Source organism: Penicillium oxalicum, chromosome VI, assembly GCF_001723175.1.
Source record: "Penicillium oxalicum strain HP7-1 chromosome VI, whole genome shotgun sequence".
NCBI classification, from domain to species: domain Eukaryota; kingdom Fungi; phylum Ascomycota; class Eurotiomycetes; order Eurotiales; family Aspergillaceae; genus Penicillium; species Penicillium oxalicum.
The window spans coordinates 3713019-3730831 of NC_064655.1; the positions used below are offsets into that span (position 1 = coordinate 3713019).

The 17813-nt window shown below is 51.7% G+C and overlaps 6 protein-coding genes across 6 annotated transcripts; 3 read left to right on the forward strand and 3 right to left on the reverse strand.

Moving 5' to 3' along the window:
* Positions 1 to 14: 14 nt before the first annotated feature.
* On the reverse strand, positions 15 to 684 carry POX_f08509 (uncharacterized protein; the record flags this gene model as incomplete). Its single annotated transcript, XM_050117280.1, has 2 exons — positions 15 to 378; positions 494 to 684. 2 exons carry the CDS (start codon positions 682 to 684, stop codon positions 15 to 17), a joined length of 555 nt encoding a protein of 184 aa, XP_049967419.1.
* A 371-nt stretch (positions 685 to 1055) lies between these two features.
* Positions 1056 to 2402, forward strand: POX_f08510 (uncharacterized protein; the record flags this gene model as incomplete). Its single annotated transcript, XM_050117281.1, has 1 exon — positions 1056 to 2402. The coding sequence occupies one exon, from the start codon at positions 1056 to 1058 to the stop codon at positions 2400 to 2402; it is 1347 nt and encodes a 448-aa protein (XP_049967420.1).
* A 1811-nt stretch (positions 2403 to 4213) lies between these two features.
* POX_f08511 (40S ribosomal protein S30-A) lies at positions 4214 to 4523 on the forward strand (the record flags this gene model as incomplete). Its single annotated transcript, XM_050117282.1, has 2 exons — positions 4214 to 4318; positions 4404 to 4523. The coding sequence occupies 2 exons, from the start codon at positions 4214 to 4216 to the stop codon at positions 4521 to 4523; spliced, it is 225 nt and encodes a 74-aa protein (XP_049967421.1).
* Positions 4524 to 5598: 1075 nt separating this feature from the next.
* Positions 5599 to 6728, reverse strand: POX_f08512 (uncharacterized protein; the record flags this gene model as incomplete). The annotated part of the gene is made up of 4 exons (XM_050117283.1): positions 5599 to 5790; positions 5916 to 5987; positions 6135 to 6187; positions 6581 to 6728. The coding sequence occupies 4 exons, from the start codon at positions 6726 to 6728 to the stop codon at positions 5599 to 5601; spliced, it is 465 nt and encodes a 154-aa protein (XP_049967422.1).
* Positions 6729 to 7951: 1223 nt separating this feature from the next.
* Positions 7952 to 15688, forward strand: POX_f08513 (uncharacterized protein; the record flags this gene model as incomplete). Its single annotated transcript, XM_050117284.1, has 2 exons — positions 7952 to 10592; positions 10650 to 15688. 2 exons carry the CDS (start codon positions 7952 to 7954, stop codon positions 15686 to 15688), a joined length of 7680 nt encoding a protein of 2559 aa, XP_049967423.1.
* A 477-nt stretch (positions 15689 to 16165) lies between these two features.
* POX_f08514 (uncharacterized protein) lies at positions 16166 to 16939 on the reverse strand (the record flags this gene model as incomplete). The annotated part of the gene is made up of 1 exon (XM_050117285.1): positions 16166 to 16939. One exon carries the CDS (start codon positions 16937 to 16939, stop codon positions 16166 to 16168), a length of 774 nt encoding a protein of 257 aa, XP_049967424.1.
* Positions 16940 to 17813: the final 874 nt, after the last annotated feature.

The window sequence follows — 17813 nt, forward strand, 5'->3', positions numbered from 1 at the left end:
CTGATGCATGCAAGTCACAGCCACTTCTTGCCTGCTGCCGTAACTCGCGTCCTAAACACTGGACTTCGAATTTCCATGCCCTGTTTGTAGAATGGACTCATTGCCGTCTTGACATAGTTTTCGTAGACTTCAGTCATAAACTGACGAACAGCCTCCTCTGTCTGCGGCGAGGTTGGATTCGCGGCGATCGAACTGGTGGAGCCCCGGGCAAGATTGCCGGACGATCCCAACAGTGACGACGCTCCAAGCCCACTGCTCCCACCTGAGTTTGGAAGCTGTGGGGGTTGATGGAGAAGAAGAAAACGTGCACCACTAGGGGTTAAAAATGCGGAGATATACGCCGCGGCTGGAGGATATGTGTCGACATGCTTCAGGTACCTGGAGCTAGTGGATTAGAGAACTGTTTCGTGAAGCCGACAAGAGCGGTAGTCGTTTGCGAGAAGGAAAGAATAATAGTAACCGGGCATTCTGAGTGCAGCCCGATTAGACTCACATAGCCCCATTTGTCCATTGAGCCTCTTCAACAATGTCCAGGCTGGAGTGGATGATGAACTGATTCATGTACTGAGCTGTGTCGGGGAAGCGGAATCGCGCAATGCCATCGCCGCCACTTTTTGATGTACCGAACGCAATGTTGAAGACCGGTGTATCCGTTGGAGATAGAATAGTGAAGTAGTACGACATGGTGCAAAATTCGTATTGTTTTGAAAATCAAGAGCTACTTCCATCGGAGGATATGGATCTCTCTGCCGCGGAGGTCTACCGGAGATTGTCACGTGGTTGATAAGGAGCTCCCGCTGGACATGTTGACCCACGTCTCCTTGGAAGTGCCCGCCCACTCCAGCGAGGGAAAAGTGACCGTATTAGCCATGACCGAATCAGTCACATGACGTACTGATAACAGGACGTGTCCGTTATCGCCATGTCGCAACTTTTGGATTTGGCTGCACACAGTCCACTGTCACATGGAGCTCAGGCTCATTTGAATAACCCATCGGATATCCGTCCATCGCCTCAAAGCCTCAAGTGCGCAAAGCTTCTCGGGTGTGTACGAAATGGCGCGCCCCTTTTCAGCTGGTCTGAACATGGTGGCGAAAAATTCGGCCGGATCGAAGCCTGGCGAGAAGCGCAAGAAGAATGTTTTCGACGACGACTCCGCAGACGAAGGCGAAGGTAATGACGGAACGATTGAGGTGTCAACAATTGGTGGCTTGGATGCGCCTCTACAACAATCAATACGGTCCACGGATGATGGCCCCCCTCTGAAGCGGAAGATGCAATTAGAGCCAGCCAGCAAACCGGGCGCGAAACCGTTAAATAAGGCTTCCATATTTGCCCAGGATGAAGAGGAAGACGAGAATAAAGAGAAAGAGCGTCAAGGGGAAGTGCGTTTTGGACTGAACGAGTCACGGTCGACAAAGCCTACCACGGGCCCGGAGAAAGACTTTACCAACCTATCGGCGTTACATAGCAGCAAAAAGCATGCCAAAGAAGCTGAAGAACTCGACCCCTCAATATACTCCTACGATGCTGTCTACGATAGCCTACACGCCAAGTCGAAAAAGGTCACGACGGTCAACACTAGCGAAGGGCCCAAATACATGACGAATTTGCTCCGTAGCGCCGAGATCCGAAAGCGCGACCAGACCCGCGCACGCGATCGTCAGCTAGCCAAGGAACGCGAAGCTGAGGGAGATGAGTTCGCGGATAAGGAAAGCTTCGTCACAAGCGCTTACAAGGCACAACAGGAAGAGCTGCGCAAAATGGAAGAGGAAGAGAAGCGCCGTGAAATGGAAGAGGAAGAGCGGCGGAGAAAGAACGGCGGCGCCGGTATGGTCGGCTTCTACCGAGATGTTCTTTCGCGAGGCGAGGCTCAACACGAGGAAGCCGTGAAAGCTGCCGAGGAAGCTGCCCGCCGGGTCAAAGCCAGTGAGGCAGTTGATGACTCGATGCAATCCTCTGGAGAGAAGACTGAGGCGGAGATTGCGGAGGAGCTCAAGGCCCGTGGCGCTCAGATTGCCATCAACGACGAAGGCCAGGTGGTCGACAAGCGCCAGCTATTGTCTGCTGGGCTGAACGTGGCGCCAAAGCCTAAGGCTGCACCTGCCTCTACATCAACAGCTACGGGCTTCCGGCCAGGTTCTGGGCGACCAAGCAGCGTTCATGCCAGGCTCCACGGTGGTCGTGCTGCTCAGCGGGCTCGTCAAACAGAGATGATCGCGCAGCAATTGGAAGAGCAAGCCAGGCGAGAGGAGGAGGCCGAGGCTTTGCGGCAGAAGAAAATTGCCGAGAAGGTACGGAGCCGGAAGACTGCAACTGATGTCTCTAGCGCGAAGGAACGATACCTGGCGAGAAAGAGAGAGCGAGAAGAGGCAGCTGCGAATGGGAAAGTTGGGAAATGATGTGAGGTAGTTCTTGTTAATGTATAGTAAAAACCAAGTTTTTTTTTTTCTCTGTACCATTGCGAGCCTTGTCTCGGGTACGAACATTTCCGCGTTCAAGCACTGGACGGAATTTGCTTTCTCTGACATGAATGTTTGTCCCTTTACACTTTCAACAGATTCCCGTAAACTTTGCCCCTGCCATGAATCGAACCCATGACCCTCAGGGTTCCCATACAAATTTGTCTCGATGCTCGCCCCTCTCCCGTCGATGCTTGGGAATAGTATCACGATGATCGGTCCCTGAAAGGACGATTTGATAAAACATGCCTATGCAACATTTTTCTACAAAAACCAATATTTCAAGCTTGAAACATTGTAGATTAGCAATCAGTTATACCCACTTCCAAAAAAAATACCAAAAAAAATCTGGGGGTAGTACTAGACTATCCGACTTCCCACCCACTCAGCTTCTCGCAAGCACAACCGGCCATGTGAGCTCCACAAAGTTTGCTTCCTTGCACATCACTAGCCAGTCTGTCCATCTTGTGGTCCTCCCACCTGGGGTTCTCATCCCACTAGACTACGGTACTTGCGAGGCTTGATAGCATGGACTATCCCTCAATCTTAAGTTATCATCAGGTCTCAACAGTCAAATATACCGGGGAGACCTCCACACCAGCAACTGATCGGCGGTTAAGATTAACAACTCGGGCATGCACACTGATATGTTCACTACCACAACTACTATGTGCCTCTATCGCAAAGCGTACCTAGCGACGCTCTCAACTCGAGGCAACGGTATTTCAATATTTCCAACCCTCACCACCGTCCCAAGAGGCATACTTTTGCCCCCTCACCCTCAATCTCCATGAGCTTTGAGCTTTCAAACCGCGTTCTTGAAACTTGTCATCTTTGTGTTGCTTACAGGCGTTGTATGTAAGTTGGCTACTGATTCTCACTTATTGCCCGCGTGTATGGGAGATTTCCCGCCCAACTTGATTAAGCTTGTACATAGGTACCATTATACCCGGGGTTCCAGTTTGCGCTTTGCCTGGCCCATTGACATAACTGATGGATCAATACGGTATGGCGGGTGGTATAAAGACAATCCCCCAATACTTGAACACCTCTAGTCAGCCTTGGAAGGTACGTCGATGGCGACTGAGTGCTAATTGACATTCAGGCAAGTGAGTATTGAACCAGGAATTGTGGCTCATTGTATAAACCGTACAATCTGTTGAAAAGCTATATAAATGCGTATCTGAGGATACGGTTGGAGAATTGACCGAAGGGATAAATAGTAAGGTGGACCAAGACGGTGTTTGGAGCCCAGGATATCCCGGATCAGTCTTTGTTAACTGAGTCTAGGTGAGTGGCAAAGCATGTGCACATGTCGCAGTATCGCGCATAGCACAACAAATTCCCGGGCTTAGAGCAGACCACTGTACTTGCTTCCGAGGAAAGCCAAACATAAAAAGGCCTGTAGAAATCACGACGTTGGGTGCCCGCCAAGAACTGTGCGGGCTGGCCGCAACCTCCAAGGGGACGTGCCAACCAGAGCCTCCAGCCTGGCCCGGGCGGACACTGCAGGATCAGTGGACTCAGAGTCACGAGACGGATCTCGTCACGGGGGCGTAACCGTCCACGCACGGTTGATGACTCATCACGCAATCGGAGAAACTCCCCCGATCAAACGCCGCTCGGGGGCTCGCTAAGCCGCCCCACCGAGGCCACACTTCCAATTTTGCACTCCTCACCACATCGAAAGAGACGTTTCGTCCCCTCGCAACACTTCGCATCTCCCACATCATCGTCAACAATCATCCAACATGGGTAAGGTTCACGGATCTCTCGCCCGTGCCGGTAAGGTCAAGGCTGCCACTCCCAAGGCAAGTATTCCCTTCGAACGCTCCAAGCGCCAACCCAGACGAATCGTTCAGATGTCACGATCATCTGCTCCATCGCCAGGTCGTCGCTTCCCCCCTTCGAACCGCATCCTAACGTGGATTCTGCGTACAGGTCGAGCCCCAGGAGAAGCCCAAGAAGCCCAAGGGCCGCGCCTACAAGCGCATCTTGTACACCCGCCGTTTCGTCAACGTTACCATGACCGGTGGCAAGCGCAAGGTACATACCACTTGAAATTTTTCATCTGCTTCCCACACAGCAACCACACACATCACAACATCCGCAGTCAATCCAACGGACAAGATTCTTCCTCCCGCAACAATGCTGAAGGACACATTATTCAAGAACAATCAGAGACTGACATGCGGACCATTTCCAGATGAACCCCAACCCCGGCTCATAAATTATCATTCGTCGATAAAAGAAAAACTCGAGACGTGACCGAGTGTTGAGGCTTCACCGATGTTTGAAACAACAATCTTCGCGATTCTCGGCAATCCAAGTCACGACTCTCCATCGAACGGAAGTGCTTACCAGATAACGGCTGGCTACTTGTACGGATGATATCATGCTTCGCTTTCACTTGAATTTTTTTTCGGCAACCGGGTCGGTTTGAAAAGAGACAGGATGTTAGGGAAATGAGTGGTGGAATTCCATCAACCCGAAGTTGGAGGATTGTTCCCTTTGCTTTGGTCCTTGGGCGACCGGTTGTGAATGCCGAGTCGAGCCGTGAACGGTCGTTTCCATCTCGTAAATAGGCTATTCCATGCATTTTCATTTCCAAATCCAGAAATGGAGTCTTGCCTGGGGGTTACCCAACCTGATAAGTTGCATGGAGATTCGATGACAATCGTCCTTCGGGGCAACGTGTTGGTTTCGAAGACCCTACATGTGGGTTGTTTTGTTCTCACGTGTCTGGCATTGAATGTTCCACCAAGCCCGACGTAGTTTTCCCTAGACCTTCAATCTGCATTCCAGAATCGCTCTGGTTGCGTCAATTTCGCTTCGACTGTCATTGTCACCTTCAATCTTTCGTATTTTTATGGGTGCCTTTCCCTCTGTGTGTGCAACATGCTGCCTGAAAAGGACGACCAATGTAAATCCCAGCAATTCTTGGACTGATTTTGATATTCCGGTCTCCCTTGGACATGCACAACAAGACCTACCTGGTAGCCGCCTCAACCCGGTCTAAACATACTTCGGGGCTGTCATTCAAGAGAGCGTCCAGCCTTGTGTATGTGCTAATCAACCAAAACGACTGAGGGTGTCAATTGCCAATTCATACTACGTACATGCACGTCATTTTGTTTTACGGCCGCTCATCCAGGGAGCGGGACTCGATGAATGCCCGAAAATTTATCCTCAGAATGCATCGACCTCTACCTGCTCTAACTAGTAGCTCCAATGCCTCCCACCTCCCACACTCAGACCCAGCGAAGTCCACCGAGAGGCCGGTGCCCAGGGCCCCAATTCTTGAAGGCACCTTCCCACCTCGACGGAGCTAGGTACATAGGTATCTAGAGCGACATCAATGTCCAACGGAGACAATACGCAGTCGGTTCCGGGTCTCGAGGCATTGCCATCACTAAGTTAATCTGGAAGTCACAATTGATCCAAGATACTTACGGACCTGACTCCTACTGGTACGTGGTGCTTGCGCACCGGTTCCTGGTCGGTGATTTCACTGACTGGTGGAGTCTGGTAGCATTAAGCACGTCTTGACAAATATATCTATGTAGCATGACGATTGGGATCGATCGTCACCCGCGTAGCCCCATGATCTTCCAGGCAGGATGGCAGATTTTGCAGGCGATGGCCATGGATATCTTACATGTACCTACCTACCAACCTCCTTGCTGAATACTTCTCAGCCTCCAGGCCCCATCCGGACTCTATACCTCATTTCAACATACCTACGGGCCAGACCTACCTAATCAATCCTCAATGCCCCGACCTCCTCTCGACAGATGTCAAACGAGTCTTGAACGGGTGTCACAACCTCTGCCCGGGCCTCCATCCACTTATTGCATAATACATACTTTCGCTTGATTCAGACACCTCTCGAGTTATTTACTGACATGCTTCCAAATCCTCATTCATGTTCTCCTAATTCCGAGGTTAGTGCAGTGGTCTTAGTCCCGTCCCTCGGAATGGATTTTGACGCACACCATTGAAAGCCGGTAGCCTCAAAATGTTCGAAGAGCATAAAGATCGACGAAGTCTAATACCTAATCTTACCTGAAAGGATAGCCTTCACGTGACAGTCTCCAGAAGTCTTGCTCGCTCAACACGCACCCCATCGACGGGGAGATCTCGAACAGAACGATTCATATCGCGCGCCCAAATTGCGATCCAATCTGAATACAGGCGGATGTACACGCCACAAACCCAAGGCCCACCCAAAGACCCGCTAGCCGAGCTGGGGCCGAACGGCCACATGATGGCCCCAGGCTCCTCCCCAAACTTCGATTACGCGACCGTGCGCTGGACTGCCACCTGTACTTCATTTGATGCCCTCGTCATGACTCCTGAGAATCATTCGTGGACTGACCTTAGTGAAAGGAGAGCCATACCCTTAATGCTCCTTGAAATCTCATACGCACGCCCGGAAGCTCCGGCATCGAGCTCAGCTGAACCAGTTTGTGAGAGATCATGATCTCATTTTGTGTGAATTCCACGGGTCGCAGCCGCTCAATAATCCCTGAATCGAGGATGATGGACGCGGATCAAGGGCTGCAGGAGGCGGCATTTCCCCCCGAATCAGCAAATTGGGCCCTGATGTGGAAGTTTCTGAAGAATGCTCAAGGTGCCTCTTCTGCTGCTTTATGACATTCGAAAGTCATTGCGTCACGCTGAGGCTTCTCTCTCCCGGAAACCCAACACACTTTTGCAATTCAGATTCAGACTGTTCCAGCTCGATAAAGTTGACTCCACAATTGAAAATGACAGCGAGCTAGTCTCCCGCTATGCATGATCCCTCAAGAGAGTTGAGAGACGCAGGCGCTTTGCCCCCCCCAGCTTTATCCAGATGAGCTCAATGAGATGGGAACTGTAAACAGCGAGGCGCATGAACTCGTCCAACTTATTTGCTCTTCAACACGCTCTCATTGACAGGCCATATGGCTAGACTATGTTGAAGCTGCCGGGTCTCGATCATGGGGTTGAAATCAAGTATATGCGACTCGTAGTGTCGCATTTCTCCACCTGTCCCCCCACACCGATGAATAGGCTTCCTTCCTCGCATCATTGACTTAGACCCGTGCCTCGAAAAGTCACAGTGTCGAGGATCCTCATTTGTCGAGATCTGCTCGATGATTTCAGATCGTGTCGATACGGATGCTTTCAGTGCATAGCTGCTGGCAGCTATGATGGCCCCAAAGACGATCCGATGCATCGATGATCATGGCGCTACCGGCGTCGCCGGTGCGAGGCAATGATGCCATGACATGGACGTGGAAAGCACTCCCTATTATTTGACCCGTGTACAGTCCAGCTGCTGGGACATTTTGGTGCTTTCTCTTCAGCACATTCAATCTATGACCGTATGATACTTTCAATTGAACGTTTACGCAACTACACGACCGTCAACTATCACGACCGTTAATTACTTCCAAACTATTGTTTATTATTTCAAATCTAATACTCGAACCCAAAAAAACATCATGTCCGCCAATGAATTGAGAAGTGAGATTGAGCAGCATGGCTCAAGCTTGGGCTCTCGACTCACCAAGAAGCTGAGCAAAAGGCTCTCGATGAGCGGCAGCTCCAAGGATGGTGGAAAGGATGTGGCGCATACCTCTCCAAGCTCAGGTTACGACAAGGACACGACTAGCGGCCGACAAAGCATGCCCGACACCCAGCGAATCGGGGACCAGACTGCAAAGGACAGCCCGAATGCCGCGAGTAGCAGTGCGGCGAAGCAAGAGATTCCACAGATTGTGGTAGGGGATAGAGACACCGCTGAAGGGCCTCGTGGTGAGACAGCCACGGCCGACAATGTCAACTTGATGAGCGCCAGAGAGCTCGGTACCCAGGCCGGCGAACGGAGATCAAGCATCACCCCAGGCCCACTTGAATACAACACTGATATACGAAGAGGCCCTATTACGACGGGCGTCCAAAGAGATTCTAGCGAGGCTGTCCATGGTGCTGGCAGTAGCGACCAAGCCCAGTCGTTCCCACGTCAGACTGAAAGCCCTTTCGCTTCTGACCCTGCCCAGCAGAGCATGGGTAAAAGCCCAACTGGAGTGGAACCCGCCGCTGCCACCTCACGCAAAGTCGAGAGCAAGCCTGGCTTTGCTGCCTTTGGAAGCGGTCCGCTTGGAGACATCCTCCACCGCTCTTCTGAGCAGAGTAACTCGAAAATGGTTACCACTGACGACGAAAGAAATGCTCAGGTGAAGCAGCCGACAAACCTTGAGCAGAATCAAGGTTTCGGCAGAGGTGCTGCTACCGGGCTTGGAATCGGAGCAGGTGCTGGCACAGCACTCGGGGGCCCGAGGATGAGTCGCGGCATGGACAGCGCTGGGACAGACACCAATGGCATGGGCACCACCAGCATGGGAACCACCGACAAGGGCACCTCTGGCATGAACACCTCTGGCATGAACACCTCTGGCATGAACACCTCTGGCGTGAACACCTCTGGAATGGGCAACACCGACAGAATCACTGACACACAAGCCAGCATGGCCAAGTCCCGAGATGGTGGTGTTGTGCGAGGGGGTAATGCTGTTATGGGTGGTATAGGCGAGTCTCCGAAGATGGTTGGGCCTGGAAAAGAAAATTCATCAAGTCAAGGAGGGAGCTTAGCCCCTGGTCTTGCTGGTGCAGCCGGCCTCGCCGGTGCAGTCGGGGCGACTGAACTGGGTGCCAAGACTGTCATGTCTGGTCAGAGAGGAGCCACTGAGGGATCTCGTGCACCTTTCACTGATGCCGACGGTCTTGGTTCTCCTGGTGGAGCTCAGAAGACAACATCATCGCTGCCCGAATACGCACCGGTGGCAGCCGCGGGAGGTGCCGGTATTGTCGGTATGAACAGTCCGGCTCGCATGGATGAAAAAACAACTATCTCCACCGAGCCTGGAATGCCCGGAGCTACCAGAGGTTCTCCCATGCCAGCGGATGTTGCAGCTGGCCGGACCGAGGGGATTGCGCCGACTTCCAGCACTGGACGTTCACGCTTGTACATGCACACAATGCCCCAGCGATCAGGTATACCATCTCAACCAGCACCGCCAGGCACCGTGGTGATGAATGTACCAGACAGCAGTAACCTCAAGGACTCGAACAAAGCCACTGCTCGTCGTCAGTACTCCACCACGCCGAGTTCAGCTACAACAAACACTGGCGCTGCATCAACCCGGGCAGTGCGAGGATTGAGCGTAAGCGCGCTAAAGACAACTGCCCTCCAAGACAAGTTGCATGCAGTTTCACAAAAGTGCAAGGCTCAACTGGGTACCACAGCTAGTGAGCTCAGCCAGCGCAGCCCAACTGTGGATAATTTCTTTGACGCCGTGGCCGACGAACGTCTGCGATGGATGCCACGCGATGGCAGCAGACTAGACTGTAGTCTAAGGTGGGCTTCAAGGCTTGCATCTGCTGTTGACGCTCTTCGTCAATCTACCGAGTCATTCACCCCTGGCGCTGAAGCCGCCGCTCAGTTAATTTGGGGCTTCATGATCATGCTGCTCGAGTCTGACTTGGATGACACTGATCTCTTTGAGAGTATATTTGGACGGTATGGCCGCGTTGCTGTTGGCATCTACCTCCTCATTCAGTATGAATCAGTTTACAAGAATGCGGCCGAACTCCAGCCCCAAGCCACTGCTGTGTTTGCGGACCTACTTGAAATGGTCTGTAACACCACGACTAGCGCTGTCGAAGGCTCGAAGGCGAAGGAACCAAGCTATCTGATTGAGCACGATGTGGATTCCGCGTTCATAACCTATGCGAAGCGCTACTCAACTCATTGGAACGCTGTTGTCGAACAATCCGCCTACCGCGTTGTCAAACAGAGCTCGCTGATCAATTCCAAGCCTGAGTTGGGAAGTTTGCGCCAGTTCCTCGGTGTGCAAGATCGTCCTCTTCAGCTGATTCTCGACTCACGAATGCACTCGTTGGCCGAGGGATCCTTTGAGTGGTTTAATAGTACCTTGTATGACTTCACCATCGGCCAAACCCCTGCCATGATTATGACCGGAGACGCGGGATCGGGAAAAAGCGCCCTTGCACAGTGGACAGTTGAGCGTCTTCAGGAATCAGCCGAACATGACTCTTGGAACGTTATTCCATATACTATTCGTAAGATTTGACCATATTACACTTGCCGTTGAGCCAGATATTTGCTAACACGCCTAGGTGCTGACATTCCTGTTGCAACTCTAACCCTTCGGCTTTTGAAAGGGATCCTGCATCAGATGCTAGATCACTGCGTTAGCGACCGGCAGCTCCAGGAAGCGATCTTGGTGCATGTGGCGAATGCCGCCCAGGGAGCTATGGACGGCGCCTCTGAAACCGAGGTTGAGGAGCATCTCTGGAAAGGTATTCACGCCGGTTTGGGATCGACGATCAAGTTTATGTTCATCGTCGATGGCCTGGATCAGATCAGGGCCGGAGATGCCGATCCAAGCGAAGTGGTGAACAAGTTCACTCAAATTCTCACCAAGCAGAACGCGGGATCTAAGATGATTGTCTTCACTAGACCACTCACCTTCAAGTCCCGTTCCGCAGGTGTGACACAATTCACTATGGAGAAAAGCCAGACGCGCCAAGACCTTGTCGCCTTCGTGACTAAAGTGTTCCAGAATTCGCACCTGAAGACAAGCAAGAGCGATCAGCTCCAGTCGGCCGTAGCTGCAGTTGTCAACCGGTCCCAGGGATCTTTCAGCTGGGCTGAAATGGCTGTTGAGTACGCCAAGCGTCAGCGAACCTTGGCCGAGGCGACTACTTCTGTGCAGTCTTTGCCACAGCCCATGACCGAGTTGCTCGATTTCCACATGAAAAACCTGGACCTCTCTCAGCGTGAAGCTGTCGCAGTCATCTCGTGGCTGGCTGCATCCGAGCGGCCATTGCTCGTGGAGGAAATTGAAGAACTTCTTCGGGTCAATACTACTGGGCCATCACTAGCCTCGGGTCTAAGCCATGATGATCACCAATGGTCAAGCGCCCTCAAACCCCTTGTTGTTACCCGCTTTGGCGTTGTGTCGTTTGCACACACATCGATCCGCGACCATGTTCTAATGAAAGCCAAGTCCGCCAATTTCAAAACACCTTTCAATCTCAAGGAGGCGAACTTGGATCTCCTGATGCGATGCCTCGGATGGGTGCAATTGCAAGTACATGAAGAGACAGATGTGTCGATGGACAAGCTGACTATGGATGAACGTCACCGTCTTTTCGACAAATATGTCATTTTGGAGTACACAGCGCGCTACTGGCTTTCTCATCTCCTTTCTTCAAATCTGGTAACCGACGAAGGCGAGTTTATATTCACATCAAGCTTCAAGAAGCTTCTTCCGACCACAGTTCTCTTTGCTCGTCTTGAGCTTACGTGCAAAGAGTCGCAGTTCACTCGTTCGAGTGTCGTTGATCTGTACCGCATTGCCACGGATATACGTCGCTTGGTGCTCGGCGAGAAGTCTCTTGGATTACTGGAGAGTGTTCTTCTTAGCGCTCGTGTGGCGAAGTTTGCACATGCTAGCTATGCCGACGAACATTGCTATGAGGCATGGAAACTCAGTCAAGAGCTTTTGGGCCAGGCCGACCCCATTACGCTCAATTGCACTGAGATGATGACTCAATCATTCAGGGAGCAAGGGACGATGACACCTCAACAGGAGGATATTATGAAGTACCTCATCCTTACCGACTCAGAAATTACGGGTGTTGAGTTCGATAGTCGACTCAAGTACCTTGGTATCCTCGTCGGGATGTACAAAGCCCGCGGTGACAATGACGCCGCTATGATGGTCTCGAAGCAATTTTTCAACAGTGTCGTGGAAAAATATGGCACGAACTCAAGACAGTCAACTGAGGCTGCGGACTTCCTGACTGGCCAATTCTCTACCGACGGTAGTGATGAGATGAGCCGAGACATCGCAAGGACCAAATATGACAATATTACCCGCACAATGGGTGTTACGGATGAACGGCGCATCAAATACTCCTTGTACATGGCGCAGCTTTACGAGCAGCAAGGCCAGCATGCGCAGGCACACACTGTTCTCTCCAGTCTCTGGGCTGGCCTCAACGCACGCGATATTGACTCCGTGGACATGATGGACAAAAAGGCAAATGTTGCGTTGGTCTATTATCAGTTCCTTCGTCGCCAGGGCCGCAATGATGAGGCCGAGGTTATCATGCACGAGCTGGTAGCTGACCTCGAAACCTCTGGCATTCAGTCTCCTGAGATGATGCAGCGCGTTCAGTTGCTGCGCGCCGAGACACGAGAGATGCAGATGTACGACCTGGATCGCTCATTGTGCATCCTCTTGTGGCAATACTACAAGCAGAATCACAAGGAGCACACTCCAGAGGCACGGAGCCTAGCCCTGTCACTCGCCGAGGATATGGCCAAGCCGGTTTCCACGAAGGACTCCAAGTCCGTCTCGGGACATGATCGCAAGCTCATGGTTGAGCTTCTGGATTCCATTGCTTCTTCGCCCAGTAACATCTCCGTACCCACCTTGATACTTTGTCATAACCTGGCGAGTATTTATGTCCGTGACGAAGATTGGACAGGGGCAAGCGAGTGTTCCAAGGCTGTTCTACGACATGTTCATCCTACCGTGGAACAGGCCGGCTCATACAAGAAATTTACAACCGAGCTGGCTCCCCCTATCACAGACTTGTCGTTGATTCTTGCATATTGCCACTTCCGAAAACTTCATCTTGAGCAAGCCAGTATCGTTTACGACAACGCCTTTAGCTCTCTGGTCGCCTCCGATAAGGTGCCAGTTTCATCAGTCCTGGCCGTCGCAAAGGCCGTCGTGGAGTTCTATGAGACCACTTTCCAGTTCACAAAAGCACTGGATGTGTTGCACGTGGTTAGCAACTTCTTGACATCTCGACTTGGCGAGGCAGACAAGCACACGATTGACAACATGTATCTCGAAGCTGCGATGGCCAAACGTTTGGAGATGGACAAGGAAGCGAAGACCACTTATCAAAGAATCTACAAGAACAACTTGAAAGGTGACATCGTTGCCCCAGCGGGTATGAAAGCAGCACTTGCCCTCATAGATCTCTACGAGCGGGACAAGCAGTGGGACTCAGCATTGGATATCTATCGCCATGTATGGCCCACAATCATTGTTCAGGACAACATGCAGCCAAACGACAAAACCCAGACGGATGTTCTCCTGGACAAGACCTACACGGGCTACATGAAACTTTTGACACCTCATGGGAAGGATTCCAACTTTTCAGAGCGCTACAGAGTTTCGTCCGATTATGTCAATACCTGTCGCAATGTGTACGGCCCGACTCATCAAAAGACTCTAGACGCAACCCTCTTGTTCGCTGAGCTCTGTGAGTCGCACGATTCTTATACCGACCAAGCCATTGGTTTGTACAGGCAGCCCCTGCAGACAAGCGAGTGGATTCCTACTTCTCAAGCTACCAAGAGTCTTGACCAGATGAATCAATCTCTCCCAATTACACTGAAGCATAAGCTTGCACAGCTCTACGTTCGCAAGCGGGATTCTACCAGCGAGGCGCGATCCTTGTACACCGAGGAGTTCCAACTTGGCAAGAAGACACAAGGCTACTTCTCGCCTACCACGTTGGCTTGGCTGCGGGAGCTTGCTCTGGCTCACTCCCGACAGGCGACGCCGACCTCTGTCCAACAAGGCAATGCTTTGCTTCATAACTACGTGATGGATTGCTTGCAGGCAGATGGTGACACTGCGATGATGGCCAGCTGGGCGCGAAAGATCGCCGCGATCTACCTGGAATGCGGTTTCATTGAGGGAGGAAACAATGTTCTTGACGAGCTTCGCCAGCGAGTGGTGTCGGGACCCGAGCTCTCTACAATCCCTCTGAGCGACCGCAAAGACGCGGTGTTCACGGCCGCGTTTGAAGAGGTGTTTGGTCGCCGGGCCAGCGCCGGGCAAATCATGCAGGAGATGGCCGCTGAAATGCAGACCCAGCAGGCATTCAACAAGAGTCTTTCGAGCCACGAATTCCTTCCTACATTGATTACTGGCGACAATCTTGCGCGCCTCCAGACCGAACAGAGCCGTACTCGGGCGGCCACAGCTACTCGCAACAAATTGTATGAGTACTTCTGCGCTACGTTGTCTGCAACTCCTCTCGCCGACCGAGATGTGGTCAAGCAATTCTACAAGATCTGTTTGAAGGAGGTTCACCACAACAATGGCAAGAAGAATATCTTGGTCACGACTACGAAGATGGTGCGAGACCTGTGCAACTCTTCTCGATTCCAGGATGCCAGCGATGTATCGGGCGTGCTGCACTCCTTCCTGCATCTCACTGATTCGCTGAATACCAACGACAATATCATCACCGCCAGCAAGCTGTGTCTGTACTTGACTGGCCATCAAGCAACCAAGTGTGAGAGCTCGGCGCTTTCGGCCGAGATGTCGGCCAAATCCAAGATGCTTCTGCAAGAGCTCATGGCATCTTCCAAGACGACGGGAATGGAGATTGTCGACCTTCCGTTCCATGAGCTCAACGACTTCATCACCTTGCTAGGTGAGCATGAAATGTTCGATGATCTCGAAGGTGTCCTCACTCAATTGTGGACCTCCCGTATTGTCCAGCGTACCTGGACCCCGGATGTTGTTGTCTGGATCGGTCGTCGACTGGTTGAGACGCGATTCTGCCGGGGCTCCGTGGACTCGGCCATTCAGCTCTGTCGTGACATCTGCTACAACTTGCGACAGGTGTGGGGATCCTGTGATCCTGTCACGTTGGAAATGACGAAGCTTCTTTCGGCACTCTTCACTGCATCCAACAATCACAAGTCTGCGGCCGCCCTACACGAAGGCGCCTTGCATGAGCTGATGGCCGACTCGAATGCGAAGAACCACCCACATGCTGCGGATACTGCTTCTCAGCATATGGAATTGCTCCGCCGCTCTCAGTCTCGTCTTGGTGCCGGGAAGAGCGATTCGTCCCGGAGCCCGAACCATGCTGATCTTATCACGCAAGTGACCAATCGGTTTGGCTTGAAGGACAACCAAATCCAGGGCGTGGGTGAAGCCAATGGTGGCGATCAGTTCGGTGTCTGGTCTCGACCCCGACGCTTCAGTATTGATGTCGATGATCTCGATGAACAGGGACCCTCGCATCACAACCATCTGCGCGAGTCGAGTGGAGGTCATATGGGTCACGGAAACGGAACGGGCAGAAGAATTTCGGTGCAAGCTCTTTAAGCCCTGCAATTTGTCTGTGGCTATCAACCAGTCGAACCCAGTTGAAGAGGTGGACTAAATTGTGACATTCCCAAACCACCATCGTGTTTACACTTTTCAGGGATTGCTTTGTCTTACTTTTTCCGTTTAGGCGTTGGGGAAGCGTCAGGTCTGATTGATTGAGCAAGTGAAAACGAATATGCCAATGCAATATGTATGAACTAAAAAACAAAATTTAATTTTGTTACCTATGACAAGTGTGCCGTTGAGGCCATATACGCCTTTGTTCTACTAGCTGTACCTACTATTAACTGAACATTGAATTATGAATTAAATTTGAGGAGCACCTAACTAGGTACCGCGGGCTGCCTTTGATCAAATTATCTATCCCAAATGACCTTGTGAAAGAGCCTCGACCAATCTCTGACAATCGATCGAGGCATCGGTCCCCCAAAAATGGTACCATCCACCCATCCACCATCCACGGTGCACCTCGTTCTATCCAATTGACTCAAACTCGACAGTCACAGACACCGTCACAAGAATATCGGGCGGACTGAGTTCGAGCGTGTCCGACACCAACTCCTGGTCGGTAGGATCATCGCTGCTGCCGCTCATGCAGGCTAACAAGGCCTCTCTTCTGGCTCTTCTTCCTCTTGCTGATGGATTTGCCTGCCCAAATAAGGAAGCACCAGGGAACACAGAGCCCTCGAGATGCTGAGCGCAGGAATTTGTGCCATGGTCTGAGATCAGGGTCGGTTGCACTTCCCGGCCCACCTCTTTGGCATAGTCGTTGGCCTTGGTGATGGCTTCCCGAATGGCTTCCCGGCGCGCTTGCGAGCATAGCGCGGCCTGAGTCGCGTCGCTGAGGTTCCATTCGATCGAGTTGATTTCGACGGTCGACTGGGGCACCAGTTGCCCGATGACTTGACTCAGTGTTTTGATGTCGCGGAAGACAATCCGGAGGGACATGGACGCTTGATGCACCCTGGGTAAGGCTACTTCATTTCTGTATGGGGTATGACTTTTGGTCCGGAGCGAAGTCGAGGCGAACCGGGCGACCGGTGCATCGACGGATGTCGCACCATCGTTGGTTCTGAGAGAGAGCGTCTTAAAGAGTTCGCTCAATTCGTTAGACTTGGTTACCACCTGCTGCGACACCGAGTCCAACTCGGGGCCCTCCGAAATCACCGTCAGCCGCAGGATGCCTTGTTCGGCGAGGCGGGTGATGCTCGACTCGCCGTTCACTCGGATCGTGAGAGGCTTCGTCATGTTTTTTTTTGTACTTTAGACGATCTTGATTTGTCTCTGGAACAAAGCTGCAGATCCTCGTTGCTGAGATTTGTATAGTGTAAAGAAGAAAAATCTGTCAATGAAGAGTGACAGAGAGAGAGAAATGAGAAAGGAAGAGAACCAAGAAGAGGGAATTTGTACCGTGAGGGGGCGAAGCACGCGGTCCATGCAGTGACCTTTCTGCTGATGCCTCATTTTCGAAGACGAACAGAGCAGTACCTCAGCTGAGGGTCTCTTAGATTTATTCTGTAGCCTCATTTGCCTGATTCCCTCCCCAATATTTCACACGCCATGTGGACCGACCACCCGCCACCCAAGAACTCAGTTGCCTATTGGATCTTCTCATGGTGGAACAGGCACCGATGCTGTACCACTGATCCACACGTCGACTTGAGACTTGGATGGCTATGTTCTTGACGAGGCGACTTGCCGAGACCTATGTCGCCAGTTCATTGAATCTAAATAGCTCCACAATCATGGATTCTCCGTGGCAGACTTCATTGGATTGGCCATGTAAATGAAGTTACATTCACGCACGTGGGTTGTTAAATCTGGTATTGTAGGATTGGGCGTTCAGACTGAGCCTCTCTGACGATGCACCTAATTCACAAACGTACATCGTACTCCGCATCACTATCATATTATACGGACAACCTTCATCAATGGGTGGGGTGCAACCGTGATCGAGACCTTAAGTGGCTGAAGTACTGGAGCTGAAGAAGTGGTAGAGACATCCCAACACCATTTGACAAGGTAGAAAACACTCAAATCGATAGGATTCAAGATATAACCTCATTCTTGGCCCACCAAAAGATTTAGGAAGATTCATGGGGACCCGAGATTTCTCTCTGTA